The following is a 27,156-nucleotide window of genomic DNA, read 5'->3' as shown; positions in this document are numbered from 1 at the left end:
TGGATGGGGCTGAGCGGGCTCCCTCCTCCTATATGTAGCAGAGCTGTGACGCACATAATCAATGGGGTCAGCTCAAATATCACGACCATGAAAGCTGTTGAGTGGCAGGGGAGCAGGGAGCAGCAGACATATATGACAGCCTGCCAGCTCTGGAGGTGCTGAGAGAGAAATGGCAGCATCAGCAGTAGCATACAGAAATACACTGACTGTACCCATTAACACACACACACAGCTAAAAACTCAGCTTCAAACAGACTGCGAAATTCATCTCAGCTCCACCGTCTACAAAGAGGAGGGATGAAGGGACGGAGAGAAAGAAATGAGACAAATGAAAGACAGACTGTCACCATAGTCTCAGCTGGAGTTATTGATCATCTGCGAGCCCATTTGCTCTTGTTAATTATACAGTAATAATGTAACTCAGACGCCTGTTGTTAAATACTTGCTTGGTGAACCGTAGAGCACAGTGTCCTGACTCCTGCTTTATCTCCTGTTAAACCTGCCTGACGGTGATGCTCTCAGCTACTGTACGTCTCCATGGTAATCGTGCAGCCTTTTGCGTGGTTAACTGCTCTAATGCCTGTGTATTATCTACCTACCAGGGAGAGAAATCAAGGATTAATATGTTGTCTTTGAGCTAAGATTATGCAGAGGACTTACGCAGTGATTATAACGGAGGCGTGTGAGATAAGGCGCAGACCTCGAATGACCTCTTCAGACAAAAACTATTAAACACTATTCACTCATTTAATTCCCATTTTACAGGTGCTGCAATATGTTTAGTGGTATTTACATCTAACAAAATGTATTTTAAACTTTTTTTATTTAATAGTAAGAATACTTCCCAAACACATAATGAATTCACCATGTAATGAGGAATATCTCAACAAGGTGCATGGTGAAAGTGTGTATTGCTCACCCAAATCTCAACAATACAAACAGCCCCCAAACTGTGTGTCAAACTGAATGATGAAATCTGAACCCAAACGAAATCGCATCCATCTAGAGAAACGTGTGGGGCATTCTGATTGGTTATATAAGAAGAGCATACAGGGAGAGCAAATGCACACCCAGACACGCAGACACACACACTCATGCAGACCCCAGAGGCCTGTGTTTGCCTTTCCTGTAATCTGAGCTTCCGTTCTCTGAAGAATGATGTAACTGAATGCCAGCCCTGCACCACGCAGGAGAGCCAGCCAGACAGACATACTGAAATGTGTGTGTGTGTGTGCATGCATCTATTCATCTATTTACATCACTTGTATCACTATTTACTGCTAATTGCTAAAGGTTGTGAAACAGAGAAGTAACCCCCCCACCCCCTCCAGACTTTGCTGCAGTAAACATGATCTTTTTATTGCGTCACGTTGCCCCGCAGAAACTTTTACAAGGTCACCAAGATGTGGCAGTAGACCAAGACACACAGAACTCCTGTAACACTAAATCTTTGTCTGGTTTGGAGACCATAACAGCAAAGTGTTTTTGATCCAAGTACACACTGTGTTGGTCAGGAGGGCATCTAGTGAGAGATCTGAATAACTGCCGCATTTGTAACCTCTCCTTTCTTCTCCTCTGCTCTCCTGTTCCCTCCTCCTGTGGTTTTGTCTGCAGTGAACATTCTCTGCTAACCAGTAATGAGTCACTGTGCAGGGCTCTCCTCTAGCAGGAGAGGCTGGTGCCTTTTCCTAACTCTCTTCCTGACTCTGTCTCAGCACCACCAGCAGGACACTGAGGCAAATATTAATTAGACAAGTGTTACTCCACAGCATTTCCTTTGCAATTACAATTAAATAACATGTGAAATCATGTAAGTTTACATATAAAGAACTACATAAACACATGGCCCCTGGCTTATACTTTCACTGTATGGTATGTTGCAACATATGCATGTGCAAAAGAAAGGGGTCCATTCTTTCCCCTGGTGGTGAAATAGGTCAGAGTTTCTTTACTTTGTAACAGTGCACTTGATGCTACAGGGGCTGCCATACAACTCTCTCTCTGTGTGTGTGTGTGTGCCTGTGCCTGTTTTCCTCTCCATGTGACCCATTTGCTGATCAACCACAGTGTTCCCCTCTCTGCTGGGGTTTCCATGCCAACGCAGCCAGTGGCAAGACAAAAGATGCAGGACTCACTTGGTCTCCATCAAAGAGAGCACTGTTTCAGTGCTCTCTAGACGTATATGTCATGAAGCTGACTGTATACATACAGGTGTATTGCAAAATATACACTGAAAACAATGCTCTTGCAACCTGAGCTAAAGTTCTTCTTTATTAGCAAAACTAATATGTTGTGACCAAGTGCTTAAGTATGTAAATGTATGTATGCATGCATATGTATTTTAACATTGTTTTATATACAACAAAATAAAAGCAAATGCAACAAAACAAAAACAAATCACAATCAAAATCCCCAAATTAGCATACACAAACATGGCACCTGTCACTGGGTAGGGCATGCTTGCGCTTGTCTGCTAACCATGAGGTTGGCAGTTCGATCCCCCCTCCTGGTAGCATGCTGATGTGCCTCTGTGAAAGGGTGAATGTGAAGTAGTGTAAAGTGTTCTGTGTGCTTTTAAGTAGGTAGACAGGCTCCAAAGCTGCTGCTTCTGTGGGGTCTGCACTGGCCCACGGAAGGAAGAGCAGTGAGCAGAGAGCATGGGAGGACAAGATTTACTGATGCATGATGGGAGGGAAGACTGGCTCCAATAGTCTGATACTAAAGACAACATACTCAAATTCAAAAAAAAAAAAAAAAAAAAGTTATCGCTGGTTCTGACAGGAAGGTGTCTTAACATGCATCCGTCATAATGTGGTGGAAAAAATATAGGCCCACAGTTTCCCATTGTGTCATTTATATTCATTGTCATGCAAAGAGGAGCATTTTTATTGATGCACTTTTTATTTACACACCTTTTATTTACATATTCTTCATTTTTCAAAGGTGCACAGATGTCACCTACAAAATGTGTTTGTTTCCACAGACAGAGTGGCTTGCCGGAGATTTAATAGTCTTGGCTACTTTAGTGACACAGCTGTATCATTCTTCTTACAAATGAAAGCACTTTTCCGAGTTCTTCCACGTCAGCCGGGCCAAACGAGCTCAGTCACCGCAGTCAATGATAAGTAACGCCGAAGCAACGCTTTCTCACAAACAGCAGGGCGAGAGTAACAGTTGGAAAGTGGAACTGTGTTTAACAGCCCTCTGAATGAATGAGTAAAGAAATGCCACAGCAGCTGTGTCTAGTGATACTTTCCACTCCATTCATCAACAGAGGAGGAGGAGGAGGAGGTGAGTGAGTGAGTGAGTGAGTGAGTGAGTGAGTGAGTGAGTGAGTGAGTGAGTGAGTGAGTGAGTGACATACTGATTTGGCAAGCAAGGAGAATTAAAGAGAAAATAATAACAAACAAGCAAGAGTGCATCAGAAACAGTGGATGGGAGGCAGGGCTGAGGACAGAGAACAAAAGAGTGAGAGTGCGATGTTCGCAGTTAGGAGAGTGAGTCTAGTTCAGACTTTCAAAGCCATGCAGTGCCTGACTAATTTGCCAGCACTGAGACCTCAACCAACCAAAGCCAATTTGTGCAGCTCAAGGTGACCCTTGGGAGAGCAAATCAGTGTGTGTTTGTGTGTGTGTCAGAGAGAGAGAGATAGTAGAGTGCTCCTTTTTTGATAAATCCTCATCAGTGCTGCTGTGAACAAACAAGTGCAGCTTTCACCCCTTTAAAAACACACAGCCACCTTGCCACACACACACACACACACACACATCATTGCATCGTCATCATGAGGGAAGATTAATGATCTTGCTGTTGTCTCTTCTAGATAACTGCCTCATCATCAGCCGAGCGTCCCGCCTAGCTGATCAATCATCTTAATGTAAAGAGATAGACTTTGACTGCACTAACCGCAGCCACATTCATGACTGCAATCACTCATTGGCTTCTGTGAATTCTATGTATAACTATAACACGGATGAAACCTTCAGGCGGCCTCAGTTGACACAGACTAGTTGAAGTTGTGGTGAGGCATCATAAAAAAAATACAAAAACACTTTCTACTGGGAACTCCCTTCTTCCTCCAAAGCAGTTTTTATGAAAGTAGCAATCCGAAAATGATCAAAATGAATCTTTGAACAATGCAGTTCTGACAGAAAATCTAGGGTGTTTCCTCACCAGGCACAGAAGACTTCTGAATAATACAGATGATGCAGATTTGAAGTCACCAGAATATCAATTTAGCCTCGATGAAGTGCTCTCTGGCATTTGCAGTCACACTTTCCTGCACTGCAAACACATCTGACATGAAAATAATGAGATCATCTAAATCACACCTGCGTATCGCCACACATGCTCGCCTGTGTGTTGCATTATGCCGTTCATATTGTTTCATCGAGCTGAAAAAGAGTGTACGTTTTGAGGGTGTGGAATGAAGAATACTCTCCTGCAGATTGGATTAATAGAGTCAACAATCCCCTGTGGCATTTCTTTGATATATGCATATACCGAGTCTGCGAGGATAAACAAAAACAGCTCAAAGCGAGCCGTCTACCCACAGGACGCACATAAATACACCAACACGCTCATGCATGTTGAGACACACACACACAGATGTTATGAGAGCATATGTTTGCATATGGCCTCATTACATGCATGCATGTACTGTATATTGAATTTGCATGCATATGAAAGGACACACACACACACACACACACACACACACACACACACACACACACACACAGATCATCCTTTGTTTTGAGCTTTTCTCTTTTCAGGGTGATTCACCAACCTGCCAGTCTTCTATGGGGTCTCCATCCAGGATGACTCATCCCTCATCTGGCCTGTAGGAAAATCAACACAATCCCATTCACACAGCTATTAATACAATATTTCCAAACATAAACACACACAAGAGGAGCCATGCACTCATCATACACACACAAAGGGCTTTCCTTTTCTGTATTCTGTCAGGGATGTCTTAATGCATGTTGTTGGGGAGGGAAGCCCCTGGCAGATAAGTGTGACTGTATATGTGTGTGTGCGTTAGGAGAATGATCACATGCTCCCTGCTGATGACTCATACACGGGCTGGTTTGCCAGGGAGCGGCAGGCAGGCAGGCAGGCTGGCTGACTGGTTGGAAGCAGTTATAGGCAGGAAACTCATCAGCTATGCACCGTTGAGCTTAGGACTCCACTGAGATTCGTAGAAGAGTCTCTGACTTTCTTGTTAACCGATGTTTGATTTGCAGTTGGCTGCAAAATTGCAGCCTTTACATGTTAACATAATGTTCTGTTATGGAAGCTGCCCCACACTTTGCAATCAGTGGATATAACAGCCAGTTTCACACCTCATTAGTTCATTTAATACACTGGAAGATGGATAGAGATGGTTTTGGAAAGAGGCAGTTGCAGGATGGAAAATAAAATTCTGTATGTGTCCCAATGCCTGCAATGCATGTCTGTTGTAGGTGAAGGTCACAGCCAACTGTGGTTCCAGAGTCTGTTCATTTGTTAAATAACTCTGTGTTGTGAGATGCACTGCGTGAAAAATCTAAATTTATACTTGAATAACTGGTGCAAAATAATGAAAGCTACACACATTTGTCAAGGTCAAGCTGCTTAAGAAGAATTCTCTGATTGATTTAAATGCATTATTTATATGTCCAAGTACAAGTTTGTTAACATTAAAGGGACAGTTCACCCTTTTCCAGTGACTTGTGCAGTTTTTTAATTACCGTATAAATGTTTTGGGGCTGAGTTACAGAGTGTTGCATTTCCTGCCTGCTTTCTGACATTAAGATTAAGATTATATTAATTTTATTATAAGATTGTTATAGCAGCAGTGTACAAGAAAGAAAAAATAAGGTAATCACGACATAAGGCAATAAATGCAATAAATACAGTAGAGAGACATAGCAACACCCACGAGTGTACATAAATACACACAGACATATGTGCATTATTACACAGGTATATATAGCAGAAACATGATGGAACTACATGGCTTACATAAAATACAAAATAAAATATCACCAGTACCAAACTACACCCAGCAACCAAGCTTGCATTTGGCGCTGTTTACACCCTGTCACAAGCACAATCCTGCTGTCATGTGAGGATGCACGCTTTTTTCTGCACAGTGGTACAGTCACTGGATGTTGATTAATAGAAAAAAAATTGCTGTTTAAATTAGAATTTTTTGGCACTACAAGCATTGTGCCATCTAATTAAATGCATCTTACATTAAATATTCTAGATACACAGCACTACAGGATAAGTGAAGAAAAAATTGATAGTTTTTGCCTTTATGTCTTTAAGAATCATTGAAAGAACATGACATTTAAGGAGTAGAGTGGGAGTGGCTGAGGGAAGACGATGCAGAGGAAGAACTGTAATGATTAAAGACTTCTGTGACACAGAATCCACATTAGATGTTTTGAACATGATTTCATCCATCGTCCATAGATGCACATGTAGAATGTAGACGGCCATATGTACTTAATGTCAGTTTAACGAAGGAGAGAGGCAGAAGAAACAAAACTGAGGGAGATACCAGGGGTGATGATGGTGTGTGTGTGTGTGTGTGTGTCTAATCAAAGAGATAAGAAGCCAGATGAAGCTAAGAGTAGAGATAAATGACTACAAAACAAGTGTGTGTGTGGCTGTGTGTGTCCATATAATGTGTGTATCAGGCAAGCACAGGAAGGGTTTCCAGAAGAGAGACTTTGATGAAACAGCTGTGGGCAATAGCAGGAGAACGATGAGACAGTGGGTCACTCATCACTTTGTTCTACCTTGCACCTCAGGGTGTGTGTGTGTGTGCTGAGTGTGATTGTGTGTCTTTCTCAGGAATGAAAGAATGAAAATCACCTGCTGCACCTGAAAAGAATATCTGTGGCACACACATATATCTCACCCCTCTCAAAACCCCACCAAAGGTTCTGTTCTCCTTACAAAGCTTGGCATTCTCCTCCGCATCAGTCATCTCCTCTCTCTACTTCTCTCTCTCTCTCTCTTTCTCCCTGCATGCCTGCTGCTGAGGATGCTGCTCTGGCTTTTCCATGAGGCCCCAGATTTTTGACATCTGGTGGCCTAGATAAGCAGGAAACACACTGAGCACATCAGCTGATCAGTCAGACTAAAGGGCGATTAAAGCACATAATCTAACTGATATATAATGAGGGGAAATGGTCCAGATCACAAACCACCACATAACCACTCAGAAATGAGGGCTGCACAGTGCGCTGCACATCTGTCATGTTCTGAAAGAGCCACACAAGCAAAACCTTAGAAGTGCATGTTACGTGTGCTGTCTGAGTGGTTTGAAAATACCTTCTGTGCGTAGCAGATCTGGAGTGTATGCACAAGTAAAAGGTGTGTGTGTGTGTGTGTGTGTTTTCATGGCTTATCGAGTTGATATGTGTGTGTGTGTGTGTGCGCCTTGTTTTTTCCCCCATAGCTTTTCGTTCCAGATGCAAAGGATGATGTGTATGACTCATAGCCTCGTGGTGTAGAATATCAGTGATCTGTGTGTCCCTGATGAAGAGCAAATGTGGAGAGACAGACAGACAAGAGCCCCACGGAAACAGTCTGTGACAATGCTGCTTGGTTTCCATGACAACCGGGCTCTGCCAGCATTGCTAAGAACATAATGTTTTTTCCTCTAATGAGACAAACTGGATCATTTTGTCCATTTACCTGTGTACCTCATCCTCGTGCCTTTTATCACTCGTGCACACAGACGAAGGCGAAGGAGGAGGTGGTGGTGGTGGTTGTGGGGGGCCGGAGGGAGGAGGAGGCAAGGTTATGACTGCGGCTTGTGTATTTACTTTGTGTAGTGCTGAGAAGGTAAATTGCTTCTTTGTGCTCTGATGTGAGACTGGCTAGACAAATGTGAAAAAGATTGCCTTCTAACTTACTGATTTCCTCTGCAGCAGCAAAGTCAAGGTGACCCCCACACTTAACTTCACCACACACACACACAACTACCAAAGCATAAACAAAAACTGCTGTCTGACTTTGATTGTGATAAACTGTATGAAATGATTAAAGACATTATCTAAAAGGGAGGCACAGGACAGAGTACAGGCAAATCCCACATGATTCATAAAATTTCAGCAGTTATCATGTCAGTGATGGCAGAGAATCTATGAAGCTCTGAGAGTACTGTATCTGGGACAGGCTGTACTGAACTGTACTGCAGACATAGACAGTTTACAGATGGCATCTTTAGCGAGGTCAAGCTCCCCATCTTACCTTCTGACACTAACAAAGAACCTCCCAGCTCACTTGACAAATAACAAATCTCTAAATGCAGACTGACCTAAAGGGTAATGGATGTAATTGTAGCCTGCTATTACTCACTTAACATAACTGACCATTTATTTTAGACAAACAGACTAACCCTAGGGAACATATCAATCAGACTATTGATGTTTTTAGGTGCTGCTAAAGGTTCTCTAGGTTATTACCAAAAATACAATTTGTGAGTAAATGTAGCTTATTTAATGCTTTATTTATGATAATGATTTAATTAATGTTATATATTAAAGGTTAAATATTTCATTTTATTGATTTAACTATAGTCTAGAGTCTATCTTTACACTTTTCTGTAATATATACAATAATCAGGTAACCTCGGGGTTGCCTTGGAAAAGCTGTTGGACTCAAAATCAACAAATTCCAGTTTGTACATGGCACTGATTTACACCTGAGCTTTGTTTGTTCTATGTATATAAAAACTTTTGTATGGAACAAGATTAGCTCTGCCTGCAGCTACCCGAGACCTTTGTGTCTTTCAGGTTTGCTAAACTACATTTAGTACCAGTCGGATGGGTAACATTTGTCTAATAACATGTTTAATGTTTGTTCCAGGAACAGTTTTCATGTTGCTGCTTAATGACATTCAGATCGGGGTTACACTCTAAGTTACACTTAGAGTTTGCTTAGAAAATGTTCATTGGAAAAGTTTACCATTTAACAGGCTGCGTGGCACTTTCTGTGCACATTGCTGCTGTCCTACAGTTCAGTTCCAAAAGCCTGCAGGTCTAATGGTGGGGGATGATCTCACCATCATGCCCACGATGAATGCTGGATCATTCAATTATAGAGCAACACAATGAATCATTCTCCTCTCCTCTGACAGTCTCCTCCACGCTCAACTCATCTGACACCGCCAAACCACAGAAGATGGCCCTGTTATCTTCATAATATGGATAAACAGTGACAGTTGTCTGAGACGGAGGGCCGTTTTGATGGCAGTAGATCAAATGAGAGCTCATTACGGAAAAAGTGACAAATCAGTGTCTGCATGAAGGCTTACGGTCAGGGCATAAAAAGGACTGTGGGACTGCGGAGATGCCGGTGCCCCTGCAAAATTCCTACCCAGCCTGGTTTGGAATGAAATTAGGGAGCTTCGGTCCTGTGACCGCACTCAGCTGACAAGAGAGATACTATCTGCTAACATTTCACTTTCTGTGCATACTGTATATGTGTGTGTGTGTGAGTGAGGAATTATTCCTATCCTGTCCTTCCAGTGTCTGCTTCTATCTCTCTCACACATTCACGTACTTGTCTTGTTCCACAGTAAATGTGTCAGTCATGGGTTTCATCGCTGGAACAGCCTGTCAAATCTCCCTCCCTCTCTTCCCCCCACTCTTGTGCTCCTTTTCCTCACTCCTCTCCATTTTTGGACATTTTCAAAAGGATGTTAAGGGAGACCACTAAAAGAAAATGGTGGCTCTTAAAGCTGTGTTTCTTGGGATTATTGAAGGTTTGTAGGAATTCACAAAGGTCAGCATTCAAGGTCTTGGTTGTTCATTAAATACCCCGATTTACCCACCCAACATTTCATTCCACAAAGTCATGTTCTAAAGATTGTTAAAGTGATCACTTTAACCATCTTACCATATTAGTGTATGTCTACATGCAGACTTTATGTTGAGCCAGCTGGCCATATGGTCAAGCTTCGCTTCACGTAGGTATTTTCATGTCTGTGGTCGTCTCCTCCACTTCTGGGAGGCTACCCAAAGAAAATGGACAAATGCAATATAGAGAACTCAGACCTTTGGGAGGAAACCCCAAAGTTAATTTGACACTGTATATTTGAAAACCGGTTGCATATTTGAAAAACAATCTGTCTCAAGCAGTTGTGTCAACAAGCTGAGACTGAGCAGTAGGGTGCAGTGTTTCTCAAGAAGCATTTGTGGTTTATTTTACTGGGATTGTTCTTCCCTGTTAAAGCGTCAGTCTGAAACAGATCTGCAGTGTGCCCCTTCAAACAGCTCTATCCATACAAGTGCTGCTGTTGACTCACCTCAGTGCCTATAGTTGCCCCAAAATGCCCACTGCGCCTTCTTAACAAATGTTAAAGAAATAGCTACTCTTTTATGAGAAATTCAGTGTTTAGCTTTCTATGTCAGTATTTCACACATGGGATTAGTGAATAAAAACATTAGTTGAGAGATGTGGAATGTAATAAACTTAGTTGCAGTTTTATATCCCAAATTATAAAATTGCTTAAAAAAGGACTTTAGTACAATTTGTTCAAAATGTAAAAACCCACAATTCTCAAATTCTTAGTTGGATTAAAAAAATGTGTCGAAAGGAAAACAAACATCTTTTATGGACACGATCCAAACTATTTTCCAGTGAAAAATAAAGTGAACATCTGAGTGACTATGAATGACACACACACGCACTCCAGAGACTCAGGATCTGAGCTTTAATTAGGCAAGACTTTGTTTTCCTCTGTTAGCTTGCGGATATGAAAGGATGACTGGTGAACTGGCGTTCTTTCAGCCTGCCAAGGCCCCTGTTATTGCACAAGTGCTGGACCTATGCCATGTTGCACAACACAGAGAATAGGTGAACCCAGAGGAACGGGGTTAACCTGGCTGGGACCAGTGAAGTCGAGCTGACTGAGTGGCTTCATGGGAAAAAATTAGGGATCGTTCATTATTTACTGTCACTGAACCAACTGATGTGAGATGAATAAGGTCTTCAGTGATGACGACTTCAGCTTGGAGAACTCTGACTATTTGTTCCTTCCTGAATGTTACATGCCGGATGGCCTGTTGACCCCTGATGTGAGGGACTGTGTGTGTGTGTTACAGGGCACGCCTATGCTGATCCCACCATGTGTTTCCTGTATGGAAATACTTGGAGTAGTGTAGTATGCTTACTGTAAGAGTGTGTGTGTGCTTGAGTGAGCACAGGCAAGACAAAAAAGGAAGGGAGAGGCAGCAAGAGTAAGAGAGCAAAGGCATGTATCCAAGGGGATCAAACCTAAACCACAGGATATTTCTGACCTTGAGGGCGAATGGGTGAAGCAGGGAGGGGGGACAGGGAAGAGAGGAGGAAAAGAAAAAGAGAGAGAACAGGAACAAAGAGATGGAGAGAGAGAACAAGGGGAGTAGAGTCTTTGGAGGGCAGCTTGGAAAACCTCCAGAATCCTCTGCTCAAACCAACCATAAAATTCCAACTGAAGCCACGAAACCAGTATGAGGACTGACGAGGGTGCATTCTGCCCATAGTGGGTTGGTGTGTGTGTCCACATTCATGTGTGTCTGTGGTTTACAAACACTTATGTATATGTGAATGTGTGTGTGTGTGTGTGTGTGTGTGTGTGTGTGTGTGTGTGCCATATGTGATTAAAGGGTCCGAGCAGAGGAGGAGGCCAGGAGGCAGACGAGTGATGCAATCCACGGAAGCAAAGGAGAAGACACGAGGGCGGCAGGAAGGAAGGGAGGGAAGAGAGGAAGGAGGAATTGTTGCTTCTGGGGATCCAGCTCTCCAGGAATGTGCTGACGGTCATGTCCCACACAGCCAGGGAGAGTGTTGCATTCTGGGAAACTCTGCGGAGGTGACACCACCTGTTTTCGAGTGCTGCAGAATGCAAATGGATGAAAAAAAATCCCACAGTATAAAAGGGATAGACCGGATGAATCATTATTGCTAATTTTCAACGACAAACATCTTTTTTTGTTACAAACTGGTCTCTCTCTCTCTCACTCACTGAAAGCTAGAGGCCCAGATCCACCCTCACACGAGTAGAAGTGGGAATCTATTTCTGTACAGGCTACACAATGTCCACAAGCACCCACACAGGCTTGGTGCGTAAGGTGATTGGTAAGCCTGGACAAATAGTCTATTTATGAGCATCACAAGAGTGGGCAGTCACCATTGAGCTGGTTTGTCTGCCGTCTGAAGTGCTAAGTGCTGTATACAGTTACAATAGATAGAACATTCACAAGGACAAGTGAAGGTGGGGGGGGGGGGGGTGAGGATGGGAGGGTGAGAGTGAGAGAGCGCTGGGAATAGAGATGGTGAGTCAGAGGCCATTTGGAAAGTAATTTCATCTCTGAATGCCGTATATCTTTTCATCAATGAAAGGAAAGTATTTTCCGAACCGGGCAGGCACAAGAAGAAAAACATCTCTGTTTGGTGAAATGGAGCCTATTCAAGGAGAGAGTACAGATACCATTCAGAGGATGTTTTTACACTATACTTTTTTCAAGTAGGAAAAGTTACAGAACATTGCAGAGAGTATCGTAGTTTGTAATAGCCTACAGCCATACATGTGCCTGTTTGGCTGTACCCAGGGCTAAATGCTACATCATTACATTACATACATTACATTACATTAAATACACAATTTGCATTTCCAAAGACAAAATGTGTTGTTTTCTTCTTATGGACAAAGCCAACATGCATTAATGGGCGGAAGTAACTGAACCCCTGCATGCAAGGCTGCATTCACAACACCACCTCTGAATGTACTCTTAGTGACTGAATGTCCATCGCCACTGTGATGTATGCAGGTTCATGCACTTCAGAGCATGTACTTTGGTGTGATGCTGCAACACACACCAGCTGTGTGCTACACATCCAGAACAAGCTAACTGACAGTGACTCCCCGAACAACAAAGTCCACAAAAAAAGAGGTCAGGCAGATGGCAGACGTGAACCCAGCACTTTGAACCAAGAGACTAGAGTGTGTGTGCCATGTACAACTATTTTTTCACTTTCAGACATAAGGTCAGGTTTGGCAGAGAAACTCTTCACATCTGCAACAAGCATCTCCACCGTTTTTTTAGATTTTACAACCACCTATTCACACACAGGCGGGTGCGTTGCTACATAAACACGGGTCCCTTCAATTGCTTTCAAAATTTAATCACTAACAGGCGGTTGTTTTTCTAGTAATGGGTGAGAGGCTGTGTCCTTTTGCACAAGCTCTCATCATTCCTAGCCAAGAAAAAGCACATTCCCACATTATGGTGTGGAGAGCCTTTTGCAATTTTTGTGAATCATTGGGTTTGCATGTTACATTGAGGTTTCAGAGTCTTCCAGTGAGATTCTGGACTAGTTAAATGTGGTGTGGCACCCAGCCAGCTAAAAAGGAAGCGTGAGGGGAGAAGGGGTAGGATGCTTGGTTGGAGTGTTAGGCGAGACTGACATAGACAACCCTGGCCTGCCCTGTGTGTATCCTGGCAAGGGGTCCTTGGCCTTGATAGGACTGCACAAACATGAACAATATTTGACTCCTGACCAATTTCCTCTTTACGCAAATATGGGTGAAGATTTATTAAATCAACTAAAACGTGCTGCAAATTTGCATAAATCAGTACAGTCGAAGCAGGAGAAGGCCATCGATAACAAAAGTGCTGATGTTTGTTAGGTCTAATTTGTGAAATGTGTTTTTTGTTAACAGAGTTCACTGACTGGACGGGTAGGGAAAGACAGCATGCAGACCAATCACTGGTTTGTGATTGGTCTGGCACCAGTTGTGTGGTGAAGGGGAAGCAAGACGAGAATGCTGCGGTTATTCTTGGACCATCACTATCCAGAGTTTCATGTAAAGTTCTAGTGTTTACCATCACTGGTTCAGTTCATCTACAGGGACTCTGAGTCAGCCCTGTTAAGAAGCAGTAGAGAGGTCCTGCAAGGACACCGACTGACCCTCACTGCATCCAAATTAAAGTGTTGTTACGATCCAACACACAAAACTGAACCCGGAGACAACCACCAGCACTAAACTACTGAATCCCTCTGTGCTTTGCAGTGTGCGTGCACTCTGAAGCCTTAAATTAAAGTCGGCCTTGGCTTTGACTCTTCTTTCTCGCACAGTGCACATTTTGTTATGTTGTTTGTGCACTGTGGAATGCCGGCGCAGATATTTTCGGTAGTGTGGAGGAGTCTACCCATAGCAGTGCAAACATGACCCAAAGTCGGCAGCTTTGTTTTGTTTGCTGAGCACATCACCTTTCAGCACACATTTACACCTCACCTTCGTCACTGACAAAGCGATGATGTATCTGTGGGAATATAATTTGTTACTGGAAGGCCGGGTGATGTAGCCAGCTATTAAACACGCCATGGACTGGTAACATCTGCAGAGTTTTGCCACCTGGCATCCTGTGCACCTTTTAATAACATAAAAAATGCCCCAGGGCCATGTGAAAAGTCAGCCTATATCACTACCGAAAGCAGTGTGAATGGCATGTTCCTGAAATGACTGTTTGACCTTTTCTCTCAGTGATGCAGCATTACTTTTGTCAACATGATTACACATGCCAGCCAGCGATGACAAAGAAACATTAACTCTGACAGAACATCCTGTGAACAACACCACTAACCACAAACACTGAGATGGCTTCAGCTACCATAGACAGTAACACATAGCACCAGCTGAGCTTATGTGACACAGTTATAACAGCAATAACAGCGTATTATAAATCTCTATAAGCTTTCTTTAACAGGTAGACTAATAAGGCCAACTTGTGAAATGTTCCCTTATTTATTGCACCATATTAATATCCATGCTTTCTACAGTTACACATCACTACAGCTGCAGATGTTGTGTATCATGTGATGATGAATCAGCATGGTCCTATAACATATAATGTGGAATATATAGAACACGGCAACGTGGATGGTAGAGGAGTGAATGTAATGAAAACCAGGTGAACACGGTGTTCCAGGTCAGATCTGAAGTCTGCGCAGTGTTAGTCCAGAGAGCAGCATGAGTCACCGGAACAGAGCAGATCGCTAGCTTGCAGAATTCATTAAGACAAATGTAAGGTATATGGATTTCCTCTAGAAGGAAAAAAAAAGAAAAGAAAAAGAAAAGCACTGGCAGCTGCAGAACAGCACCCCAGTGAATCCTCAAGTAGCTTTCCATCCACCTCTGGAAATACTGCATTTTGCAGTCATGCAGATAATATATGTTGGTAAGAATGCAAATGAATTCATACTTCAGCAGGTTGACCTGATTTTCCATTAAAAGTCCTCCACACAACACTGCAATTTGAAGTTGTCTGCAGCTTCATATTATTATTATTATTGTTGTTATTATTATTATTACTACTACTACTAATATTATTAAAGCCACATTGGGAGTTGCCGATACTGAAAATGTGAACTGTAAAGATGCAAAGTAACTGCGTTTAAAGAAAAGCGGATACAACGTCCACCGGTGTAATGGCGCCGCCGTGTGGGTATGAGGGAATAATGCATGCATGTACGTCCCTGTTTTACGGTATCATCATAAACTATTTAAAATTCAGAGACGATGCTGTATTGACACAAGGCTCTAACTTTTACTCTTTTTGATTGACCTTACATCTAGTTTACTATGAAATATAAAAAAAACCGAATGTAATAAAATACTAATTACAGCAATGTAAGACATGCTACATGCTATGGCTAACTGTAGTGGAACGGTCAACCTATCGACAAATGTTAGCTAGCTACATTAGCTTAACATTAATACCTTTCATGTAAAACGCCTTAACGCGCAAATCATATGCACTTACGCTCAAACGAACCTAGGATCAGCAGCTACACTCTGCGACTCTAGATTTTGAACACGGATGTGATGAAGAACTGATTCCAAGTCAGCTACATCGGCACCGGATGTCGTGCAAAGACACAGCGAGGGACTGCTGCAGGAAGTAGCCTCCGCTGTACGGAGTATTTGTGAAGGGCTGCCATTTTACCAAGCTTACGGTAAGAAAACTTGCTCCGTGTAGTTAGCTGCCTGCTTCACGTTACTCACGTACTGTGTGTAGTGTAGTGAAGATGTAGGTTGGACTTGTATTATCGCATTTACACACGGTGGCTTACGAGTTGACGGGTCATTTTAAGCTAGCTTAGCTTGTTTACCATGTTGTCCGCGGTGCTAATAGTTAGCATTTTACCGACTCCAGGGATGAATGGTTTTTACAATACATAAAATGCACATTAATCTGTTACCCTGGTAGTATTTGTTAGCATGTCTTCCTCGAGAGAGTTTCTAAACCTTTATTATTAAACTATGAGGGCATAATAAAAAATACAACTCACTTCCTGTGAGATAAGATCTACCTTACAATATTCTACAATGTAAAAGTACAAGAGGATTACAAAGTTCACCCTTTTGTTATTCTCAGCAGCACAAATGAATCATGGGGGTCAAAGTGGTCCATCTCACCTCCAATAAGCACCATGACAACATCCTGTCGTCTCTCCATGAACTGAGGCTCCAGGGACAGCTGAGTGACGTCACCGTCCAGGTGGACTATCAGGGACATGTGCAGGAGTTTCAGGCCCACCAGGTGATGCTCGCTGCAGCCAGCGGCTACTTCAAGAAGATTCTTCTGTCTAAGGATGCAACCCGGGATAAGTTATCACTCTCAAATATGCACTCCAGTGATTTCTCCAAGTTTTTAGAATTTGTGTACACTGGTAAAGTTGAAGTCGCCACAGACAAGATTGTTGATGTTCAAGAAGTGGCACAGTTTCTAGACTGTGAAGATCTGTCTGTGGTGTGTGGTGAAGCCTTGACTACAGGGATTCTACAGAAATCCACAAAGAAGAGATCTGCCTCTGTGGGTCTGGATACAGTGGAATCACATGCCAACAAAGCAGAAGCAAAGACCACGGGGAAAGAGGAAACTACGCCCTTATTTCTGAAGCCGCAAGTCTCGTCACAGGGCCCAGATGAAGAAGTTCCTGCTAAAAGATTAAAAGCCAAGAAAACATTGCCAAATAGAAAAACACAAGGAAGAAGGCTAAAACGGAAGCCGATCGGCCATAAAGTGCTTCAAAGTCACTTATATTGTAAAACAGATGCGTTGAACAGTGACAACAAAGTTACCAATGAAGACACAAATGAGAATGAGGACAGAACTGAAGCAGAGAATCAGCCAGAGAATAAGAACGACAAGGGAGATGAGTCTTCACCGGGGAAGACTGGCTCTGATGGGGGAGACCAAGAACCCGATGATGACGAGCAGAGTGCTGATCCTGACAACTTCTTGTTGGTATCAGAGGAAGAGGAGGAGGAGGAGGAGGAGGAAAATGGAGGTGAAAAGCAGCTTGCATTAAAAAGAACATCCAAGGCTCAGTTCCTGTGTAACAAGTGTCAGCGGACTTTCCACTATGAGAAAAGCTACTTGAAGCACATCAGGTAACTGACAGCTCCTGGGTTTTACTGATTGACCCCATAGTTCCCTGAAATGTATCAGGAACTTTAATATAGTTCCACTCTTTGAAATTAAGGAGCACCATGTTCCAATGTCACTCTGGTAATTACAGTGTGATGAGACTCTGCAGGTAGGATCTCCTAAAAGCTGGTCATATGTATTTTTAATTAATTAATTACTATAAGATGCTCCTACAACAAATTAACCCTTCAGAGTGGAACTATGTCCTATGTATTTTTTAGCGTATTTGTTTCATTTTTCTACACCTTGTCTCTTACGTCAGCACGTACCACGGAGTGAAAGCAGATGTCGTCTATCGCTGCGAGACCTGCTCGCAGACCTTTGTTAACCGCAGCAATCTAAAGGTCCATGAAAAGCACGTCCACAATAATGAGAGGCTTTTCACCTGTGACTCCTGCACAAAGACTTTTAAACGAAAAAAGGATGTGGTCCGCCATCAAAGACAGGTGAAAATAAAGTTATTTCGCAATTCACATATATGCAGTATAACATTTACATGTAAAGCAACTTCATGTCCTGTAATTTTTTGTTCCTTCTCAGGTTCACGAGCGTACCGGTAATCTGCGACACATTTGTACGGAGTGTGGAAAGGGGCTTAGCTCCAAAACTGCCTTGCTGTTGCATGAAAGGACACACACAGGCACAAAGCCGTATGAGTGCACTGAATGCGGGGCCAGATTTACCCAGAATGCTGCCCTCAAGATGCATTGCAGGTACAGAGCTTAGAGCAGGACTGGTAAAAATTCAACCTCAGCATCATTTAAAAAGCAAAACAAAGAAGTGGCTAACTGGGGGTTAATGTCAAAAATAACCATACTCTTTAAATGTACCATGCCCTATGTTTAGTATATACAAATGACTGTAATGTGATGTCATGTTTACATGTATAGAACTCACACAGGAGAGAAGCCGTTTGCATGTGATGAGTGTGACGCCCGGTTTACTCAGAAGCACATGTTGTCCTATCATAAAAGATCCCACACAGGTAAAATGATTATTTTAAACTTGGTTAAAATTCCTTATTGATTCTTGAAGCTGGCATACAGCTTAAAAACGTGATTTTTTTGCTCCTCATGCTAGGAGAGAAGCCTTTCATGTGTGACGCCTGTGGGAAGAGCTTTGCATCTAAAGAATACCTGAGGCACCACACCAACATCCACACAGGCTCTAAGCCGTTTAAGTGTGAACAGTGTGGTAGAGGCTTCGCTCAGAGGAACTCTCTTAACCAGCATTTAAAAATACACACAGGTAGCTGTATGGATCACGTTATTGATTGATGTTTTCACAGTAAGAATCATGGCAGAAATATAAATGGTGTATTTTTCTGTTGGTGAATGTTAGGTGAGCGTCCGTACCACTGTAAAGACTGTGACAAACAGTTCACTCAGATCAATGCGCTTCAGAGGCACCAACGCATCCACACAGGAGAGAAGCCCTACATGTGCGGCTTCTGTCACCGCACCTTTACAGACAAGTCCACCCTTCGCAGGCACACCGCGGTGAGCAGGGCTTCTTCTGCTGTACAATGTGCACGTCAAGGGTGATGCCATGGCAGTAACATCAGCTTGTTTAACTTTCAGATTCATGACTCGGATGTTCCCTGGAAGACCTACCTGGTGGTGCTAGAGGGAAATGTGGAGGAAAAGATACCCAGATCTTCTACAAAGGGAAAGGCAGAAAAAGCAAGAGCAGGGGAGAAAAAGAGTTCAGCTAAGAAAGGCTGTGGCGGTGATGGTAGAACCCCCACAGACTCCACTGTGGTTCCAACCGAGCCGGTTACTCTCCCTCCTGAGTGGACCAGTCATGGTGCCATCGCTCTGGTCAGCCACACCGCTTTGGGTGGGATCACTGTCATCCACACTGAGGTTCCACCTGGCACGCAGATCCAGCCCATTGTAACCTCTGACAGCACAGGGACCAGTGTCATTGCATTGGATGGTTCAGCCATCCCTGTCCCCTTCTCTGTACCTGTGTCCATAGCTCACCCTGTTTCCTTGTCCTCTGAAGCCCCCTCCACCTCTCTGTCTGTACCCACTCTTTCTATTCCTGTTTCTGATGGCTTGTTGGCGTCTGTCTCAGAGATTCCAACTATCTCTACATCGTCTGTGCTGGAAGCTGCTGCTTCTCAAACTATTCTGGCTCCAGACACTAAGGACACATCTGAGACTTTGCAGACCAGTATCCAGACTGTGGTTGTTTCTGAGAATGTTTGTGAAAAAGAACAAACGGCTGACACACAGCACAGGACAGCTGAACATATAGTAGTCTCCGATCAAGATGACGTGTAGGAGATGAGTGTGAACATGTGTTTTTATCTGGTTGTAATTTAATACCTCATATTATATATTCTTTGGCTTTACCAGTGTCTGAATGTTTGACCAGGTGGTGTTCTATGAACCTTTCTTAAATTACAGAGCTTTGACTATGGTGTAATAAATAATACCATAATACCTAATATGTGAATATAAATCATAAATAAAAACTTGTTGAATGAAAACATGTTGCTAAACCAATCTATCCTATCCATGCACTGTAGTACCTTTAGGACAAATGGACACTCCCGACAGACAGGGCCTATATGAGATATTATACCTTTATTAATTTCCACGTACACAAGCATACAGATCATATCAACAGCCCATCATCCATCCACCTGGAAGAAGCTGGGCACACAGGGCAACTGACCCTTCTGTAAAAACTTTGGTCTGGCTAACACTAGTGAATGTACACAACAGCGAACTATACACGATGACATGCTTTAGCAACTGGCCTTTTGGAAGGTGCACTGCAGCAGTAAACCTTAAATGACATCTTCACAATACAAGATGACTGACTGAAGATGCACATTACCCCTAGGATGACTGTCCTGGGAATAAGGAGGAAGAGGTTCAGTGTCAGTGTTTTTCAATCGTTGGTACAGGCAACTGATAAATTACAGCTTCTAGCATTTTCAAAGCATCATTACTTCTTTAGTCCTAAAGTAATAATAAATAAATAAATAATAAAATCATGAATTGGTTCAGGTACAAATGTTTAACAGTCTACACTTAGTGCATATCATAAGAGTCCTTTTTTAATAAGAGTCACTCCCAGTAGTGTTAAAACGGTAACAAAATGAATTTGTGGCTATAATAAATCAATTTATCTCTTATCTATTCCAACAAATACAAATTAGGATACTGATACATTCTTTAAAATCCATTCACACCATGAAAATATTTTGTACATTTAAATAATCATAAACAAACTATACATTAAACTAGATTAAAAAAAACAAGCTGCACCTGACTAGGAAACAATAGTAATGGTACAAAACATGCAGTGTTTCAGGTCAATACTAACAATATACCGTTCTGAAACCCCCCCCAGGACAGATTTCAGCAGAAAAAGGTATGCAGCAAGCCTCCAAACAGAGGTGAGGGCAAGAGGATTTACATTCTGACTAGACTCTGATATGCTTGTGAGGAAAGCAAAGATACAGTATAGCAGGTGAGCAGTGGAATTTTTTTAAATCATCGTCAGACACTCCTCTCCGGATGCCGTACACAGTGAGTGCGAGTGTGACAGTGTGTGCGTGTGTTGTTCTGGGTCTGAGTGTATTTGTGAAAGCATGCGTAATAAATTAGTCCCTCCATGCTGCATTTTTTACCCCGAGGTTTCTTTCATTTCAGATCTCCTTCATCACCCTGGATGGTCTTTTTAATGCGCAGCAGGAGGGTTGTGTGCCACTGGTCCAGACGAGAGATGGAATCAAACTCCTTTACCTGCAGCAGCCACACAATCAGACACATAATGAGCTCTTTTTTATATTAATGCCTGATTATAAGTTAATTTATGAAAGCCTTTGTAACACCTGATAAAACCTATATCTATAGACATTTATGTAAGTGGTGCACTTGTCGCCCATCACTTATTCTCCCTGTGTCCTTATAATAAAAGCGATAAATCAAGAGAGGATTAATATTCTTTTCAGACATCTGTACAGTCTGTCTTCTTTTAAGTGCAGTTGCCCCTGATGGCCATTAGACAAATTACAGCTTTAAAAGCACTTGCACATTACCCTAATTTTCTTCATCCATTTTCTTTAATACAGTGCAAGCATTTGTATAAACATTAAAAGCACCTTTTTTATTCCAACATCTTTCATTCGGCATGAGACCTTAGTCTGACTTTGACTTCACTTTCAGCTGATATGGTGATGCACTGCACCATTCTGGACTGGACTGACATAAGCTAACAGTCCTGGGAGACAAAATGGTTAGCTGAGATCCAACTTTGAACCTTCCTGACCACAAGGTCTATAAGAAAAACCACAAACTAAAAGACAGAGATGAGGCAACTCTTGCCCTCATTTAAAGTCTTAAAAACTTTTTTACTTACTGCCTCTGTGAAAGCCTCACTGTTCTGTTCCTCATGAGCCTCAAGAAGTTTCTGTTTAAAGAAAAAGTGGGTTACTCACAGAAACTGAATAGATTAAAGATAAAAAAGGTGTCAGATTCTTCAGTAAGGTACCTTCAACAACTTGCACTCTCTGGAGTCCGAAAAAGCTGGGAACATCTCTTCATATTTTTCAACAGCGATCTGTGGAGGGAGACAAAAGCATGTTAAAAAACAATTCCACCACAACTCTCTATTCCAAATCCCGAGAGTGAACCACAGAGGTAGAAACTTGCCTTAGCATTGAGCTCGTCGACAATGAAGTGACAGAGTGAGGCTTTGAAGAAATACTCTTTGGCGCTGTATTTCAGCAATGGGTTGTCCATTGTGTTGGCTCCAACCTAGATGCAATCGGATGATGCAAAATGTATCACGATGAAGAAAGTGCAAGCCTGACGCACATCATACTGTGGAAGTAGAGCACGCACCTGCTCGTAGATCTCTATAGCCTTCTGGTACTGCTCCAGCTGAGCACAGTACGCTCCCACCTTCAGCAGACACTTGTTGGCAGAACTGAGGAGAAATTCACAAAATATAGCACACATTTCAGAAAGGGGGGCATCAAAACTGAACTCTTAAATTTGTATTCAGCTTTACCAGAGATTGATGTATTTAATATGTTGAATGTATACAGAATAAATGCTATAAACTATTCTCCTCAGTGAATAAGACATGCATTCAAACACACACAAAAACAGCCACAGCCTTGTTTATCATCTTATGTACTCTCTATGCATCCAGGTCCATTTTCACTGCTGCTATGATGACACCGATCTCAGACCAGGTGTACTTAATTATAATAATGAATAGTTAATCCAGCTCCTGTGCTCTGGTTTGTGCATGTTGGCCTACTTATCCATTATTAGTGACAGCTGCTGTTTGTGAGTCAAACATGTCTCTATGAACAGGTGGAGACAAACGTGTGACTTGTGGGTCAAAATGAGTGTCCAGCTCCACCAACTAATTTGATAACAATGTACAGAAAATGAGTGTCTGGATCACGGCTGCCCAGCAGTTCAGTGGGTCTGAGACTGGACTTGTAAACCCTTCCCATTAGCAGGTAGTCTGGCTTGAACCAACCAACCAAGGTCCCAGGCTCTAATCCTATTCCTGCTATTGTGTTTAGCCAGGAATAAATACTCCCACAATCCTGCAGTCTTAGCCCAGTCTTCACACTAGGGGTTTACGGTAGATGTATAATTTTGGAAACTAAAAAAGCACTTGTTGTTTCTCATCAGGCTGTATCAGATTTTAAAGCTAAACAAGACAGACAACAGGCACAGTACCTGTTTGACTCTTCTCCTTTGTAGTAGTCTGCTGCTTGTTCATAATGTGCAATTGCCTTTAAAACAGACAAAAACGACAAAACTATATATGTAAATGTTTCTAGAAACAAACAAGCTTTTTTAAGCCCAGTGTCAACAATGGTTTGTGGGATCATCTGCTAGTATTACCTTTTCGATATCCACCAGTTCAGACTCATAGATCTCAGCAATACTGATGTGGTGTTTGGCTGCGATGGTGAACCTTCCCTACAGGAGAAGGAGAGGAAAAATCATCACTATAGATGGAGCTATCCACAGATGCCTCTCAAGTCAATAACAGAGTTGTGTTTCTAATCTCAGTCCAGATAGCAGAGGTCAAAATGTAGCCCGTGGCTTCACATCTACAAGGTTATAAAAACATCTCTAAAGGAAATAACAAGCAGGCCATTTGATCCAGATATCAACACTGAATAAACAAAATGTTACCTGAGAGTGTTGATATGAGATTTAATATGCTAATAATGCAGGTGATTTTATCTTAAAATCAAGTTAAAGAAAAACCACATACAACCACTTACATTTCCCCAAATATGAAAATGATATGGCCAGATTTACTGTTGTGGATCAGAACACAGATGAACACATTATGTGCATCTTACCATGTCTGTGTATATATCGATGGCAGCGTTTAAACACTTGATTGCCTCTTTTAGCAGCATTAAGGGAAGAGGAGGGAACAGTTAGACATCATGTTAGCTTTGTTCTGCATCGCTCTACATAGGAAGCATGGAGTAATCAGTGGAATTAAATAGCGTGTTTCTTATAAACAATAAGTTACTTAAATGTTACATCCTGTCAAATGTGACTACAAAACGGAACAGCTCAGAGAGCAACCCAGCTTACAAAACAAATTCTGTGCCTAGGAGAATATTCAACAAGCCACAGAAAGATCTATAAATCACCTACACAGGACTGATCTTACACAACATCAATATAAACTGTTTGAAACATCAGTACTAACAAGCCGTAGCAAGATTTAAACTTTGAGAATTTAAAGGTAAAATGTATCCTCTATGATAACGCTTTATCTGACAGTGGACATGCTGCATTAGTACAGGCTTCTCTTCACTCCAGTGGGCCTTCAGCATTTAGGAAACTTTAAAATGTGTCACTAGTATGATGTCACTAGTATGAAAGAAAGACATTAAATGATAGTTTGAAAAAGCTGGCATGTTTAAACATAATTACCATTAGGGTCAGACTTCTTGTAAGCATTTCCTGCATCAATGAAACTTGTGGCACAGTCGTGTTTGTTCTGTAGCTGCATGTGGAGACGCGCCGCCTTGCAAAATGCACTCCCAGCAGCTGAAGAGAAAGAGGGGCAGGTTCAAACAGACTGTATTGTTCAGAATTGAAACAAAGTGTGGCACTTTGCAGTCATTGTGCCAAAAAACATTATGGCCCAACGAGTGTGTTAAATTTATGGAGGTGAATATATGAAGGTTAAAAACAATACACGCACCGCTCCAGTTTTTGGCCATCTTGAACATGTTGGCTGCTCTGCAGTACATCTCACATGCTTCTTCCACTTTGTGATGGCCTCTATAAAAGTACAGGGAGGAAAAAACAGACCCTGTAAGAGACACAACGCTTGGACTGTTGGACTGGTTTAATAAAATCCATACTTCCATGAGCAGAAGCAGGCCCCTGGGAGCTCCCAGTGATTGTAATAATATTATGGTCTCTCAATCAAGGCAGAGGATTACATCACTGCTTGGCCAGACAGAACTACCAGTATAGAGTGTTCTAAACTGCAGGAACATAACATCTGGGAGGACATAAAGGTCACTGCAGTTTTTCATGTATTTAAGGCCTGTGCTAATAAAACTGTTCTCAGTAACAAGGTGCAACATACAAATTATTTTTCTAGGTTCAGCGAAATAATACAATTTATCACTGTTGAAGCAAACTGTGGTTAAAGCAAAAAAAAAAATACAGCGTTACTACTTCTGGGATTATGACAGGATTAGATCATGTGTGTGGTTTTTATTCTAAGGAGGGTGTTTTCCACAAAACAATTGTTTCACATTTAAAGTAAGAAACCCTTTGTTGGAGTTGACATTGAATGGAACCACAGATTGTTCATTCAACAAAGCAACAACAACATTTATGACTTACGAGGTGTACGTTGGTATAATGAGGAAAGTAAGAGAAACTAAAGATAAAGACTCAAACTAACTAAAAAGCGGATATTACACCCTCCTAACTATGCTAAAACGCTCAACTGCGTAGCTTCAAGGCCAAGGCTATGTCCTAGAGAGAGTCGTGATCTCCTGACTTGTTTACAATAATGACAGCTAATAACAGCTAATTTAGCTACAATGCTTACTACACAGCACTGTGCGTCACAAGTCATCTCACTCTGGTTTAATGTTTGGATAAACTTCTTCAACGTTTTGTTTGTTCGTAAAAACTAACATAAGTAACTGTGAGTCTGTACAGACACAGGCTGCGTGCTAACTTTGCTGCTGCTGCTGCTGCTGCTGACAGTTAGCGGTTGCTAGCTGTTGTTCTTTGGTGCAATGCTGTCTTACCCTCCAAACATCCCTCCCAGAAAAGAGCCAGAAGACTTGACTTTTTTGTCAGCGTCGGCCATTAGCTGAATAGCCTCCTTCTCTTTCCCAGAGTTGTCCATTTTCTTTTCTGTATTATTCGGAACAAACTTATACTGAAGCAGAAAAAAACCCGCAGAGGATTCAGCTGTGTACAGTCGGGATTACAGTCGATTTAGCGTAGGTGTGCACCAGTCAGTGGCTTAGTAAAACAGCAGTGCATGGTGGGAAATCGAGTGCTCCATGAAGCAAATACCGCTGACTTTTAGACACAAAAAACTACAAATCCCACTGAAACGGAAGCTATTTTTAACGCTCGTGTTACGTAATATACTACGACGGCGTATTAGGACCATTGTAAAAAAAAAAATACTACTGACCCGGAAGTGGGGCATATTCTGAGATTAATAGTAACAAATCTGATAAAAGAAAACTACAAATTTGCTTAAAAAAATCTCACAATTATTTGGGAGACACTTGGATAATCAGATAAAAAGCTTGTCTTTTACTTAAGGACTTCTAAAAAACTGTGTTAATATATATAAATAATAATATAAAATAACAGATTGGAATAAATATGTGTGTTGCCTAACTAATAACAACTTGGAGACAAAACTATAATTATATTATATCAATACCGCTTTACAGCTACTTATGGGAATGTGGTAATATTATAGTAATTTTAAAATAAAGTAACTTTCATAAACACATATCTACAGAAACTTAACATATATTGTTTGTTTTTTGTGCTTTTTGTTTGTTTTTGTTTTTGTTTGTTTCCTTGTGTTTTTGTTTTTTGTTTTTGTTTATCCATCAGGTCCGGAAATGTTGGCCATTGGCTATTGTGACCTGGATGATTGAGAATCTTCATCAACAAGAGAAAACAAGTCTTTGTCCTAAACTAAAGGCCATTATCCTTCATTTACATATCATTCACATTGATTAAGTCACAGCTGTAAGAAAAACACATTTTTACCTTGCAGTATGGCTTTAAATCTGTGTGTGTGTGAAAGTGCTTCGCTGACCCTCACTTTGTCTTTAATGATTTTATCAGAATATACTTCCACTGCTAACCACCAGGATCTCTTTCATCACTTGATTTTGTCATGCTTTTTAGTCATAAGAAAGTCACGTGAGCTGCGGGCAGAATTTTTTGTCATTAATTTTACATAGTAATTATCAATCAATGTTACATCATTTTTACTCAATGATGATCATTACTCATCATTAGATTTCTCAATATTAAAATACAAAATATATTGTCTGATTCAAGAGCGCACAATGTTATTTTGAACAACAGAGGGCGCTAAAACCCAACAAATACACCCTGCCACATGGAATTATTTTTTTTAA

General features: G+C 41.7%; 2 protein-coding genes across 4 annotated transcripts; one reads left to right on the top strand and one right to left on the bottom strand.

The window, feature by feature from the left end:
• The first annotated feature begins 15,914 nt into the window (after positions 1-15,914).
• LOC114428492 (GDNF-inducible zinc finger protein 1-like) lies at positions 15,915-19,986 on the top strand. Of its 2 annotated transcripts, none has more exons than XM_028396937.1 (8): positions 15,915-16,011; positions 16,434-17,452; positions 17,752-17,935; positions 18,030-18,202; positions 18,380-18,474; positions 18,570-18,737; positions 18,831-18,988; positions 19,070-19,986. In XM_028396937.1, the coding sequence occupies exons 2-8, from the start codon at positions 16,449-16,451 to the stop codon at positions 19,775-19,777; spliced, it is 2,490 nt and encodes an 829-aa protein (XP_028252738.1). In that variant the 5' UTR covers positions 15,915-16,011; positions 16,434-16,448; the 3' UTR covers positions 19,778-19,986. The 2 variants fall into 2 exon arrangements, with proteins under 2 accessions (XP_028252738.1, XP_028252739.1); XM_028396938.1 differs by having other exon boundaries at positions 15,925-16,011; positions 16,437-17,452.
• Positions 19,987-20,098: 112 nt separating this feature from the next.
• Positions 20,099-25,969, bottom strand: LOC114429012 (beta-soluble NSF attachment protein-like). 2 transcript variants are annotated; one of them, XM_028397849.1, is made up of 12 exons: positions 25,786-25,969; positions 24,714-24,793; positions 24,440-24,556; positions 23,851-23,897; positions 23,381-23,458; positions 23,213-23,268; positions 22,355-22,439; positions 22,163-22,267; positions 22,002-22,070; positions 21,870-21,920; positions 21,139-21,253; positions 20,099-20,355 (listed from the first exon to the last, which is right to left on the bottom strand). In XM_028397849.1, the coding sequence occupies exons 1-11, from the start codon at positions 25,884-25,886 to the stop codon at positions 21,152-21,154; spliced, it is 891 nt and encodes a 296-aa protein (XP_028253650.1). In that variant the 5' UTR covers positions 25,887-25,969; the 3' UTR covers positions 20,099-20,355; positions 21,139-21,151. The 2 variants fall into 2 exon arrangements, with proteins under 2 accessions (XP_028253650.1, XP_028253649.1); XM_028397848.1 differs by having other exon boundaries at positions 20,099-21,253.
• Between the last annotated feature and the right edge of the window lie 1,187 nt (positions 25,970-27,156).

Source organism: Parambassis ranga, chromosome 24 (genome assembly GCF_900634625.1).
Source record: "Parambassis ranga chromosome 24, fParRan2.1, whole genome shotgun sequence".
Classification (NCBI taxonomy): domain Eukaryota; kingdom Metazoa; phylum Chordata; class Actinopteri; family Ambassidae; genus Parambassis; species Parambassis ranga.
This window is presented reverse-complemented; position numbering and strand designations above follow the sequence as displayed.

Excerpts from the sequence above, each read along its gene's own strand:
- LOC114428492 (XM_028396937.1), top strand. The coding sequence starts at position 16,449 with ATGGGGGTCAAAGTGGTCCATCTCACCTCCAATAAGCACCATGACAAC. Across the intron at positions 17,936-18,029 it reads TGGTCCGCCATCAAAGACAG|GTTCACGAGCGTACCGGTAA; the intron begins GTGAAAATAAAG and ends GTTCCTTCTCAG. Across the intron at positions 18,738-18,830 it reads GCATTTAAAAATACACACAG|GTGAGCGTCCGTACCACTGT; the intron begins GTAGCTGTATGG and ends GGTGAATGTTAG.
- LOC114429012 (XM_028397848.1), bottom strand. The coding sequence starts at position 25,886 with ATGGACAACTCTGGGAAAGAGAAGGAGGCTATTCAGCTAATGGCCGAC. Across the intron at positions 23,459-23,850 it reads TCGATATATACACAGACATG|GGAAGGTTCACCATCGCAGC; the intron begins GTAAGATGCACA and ends CTTCTCCTGTAG. Across the intron at positions 22,268-22,354 it reads CTATAGAGATCTACGAGCAG|GTTGGAGCCAACACAATGGA; the intron begins GTGCGTGCTCTA and ends GATTGCATCTAG.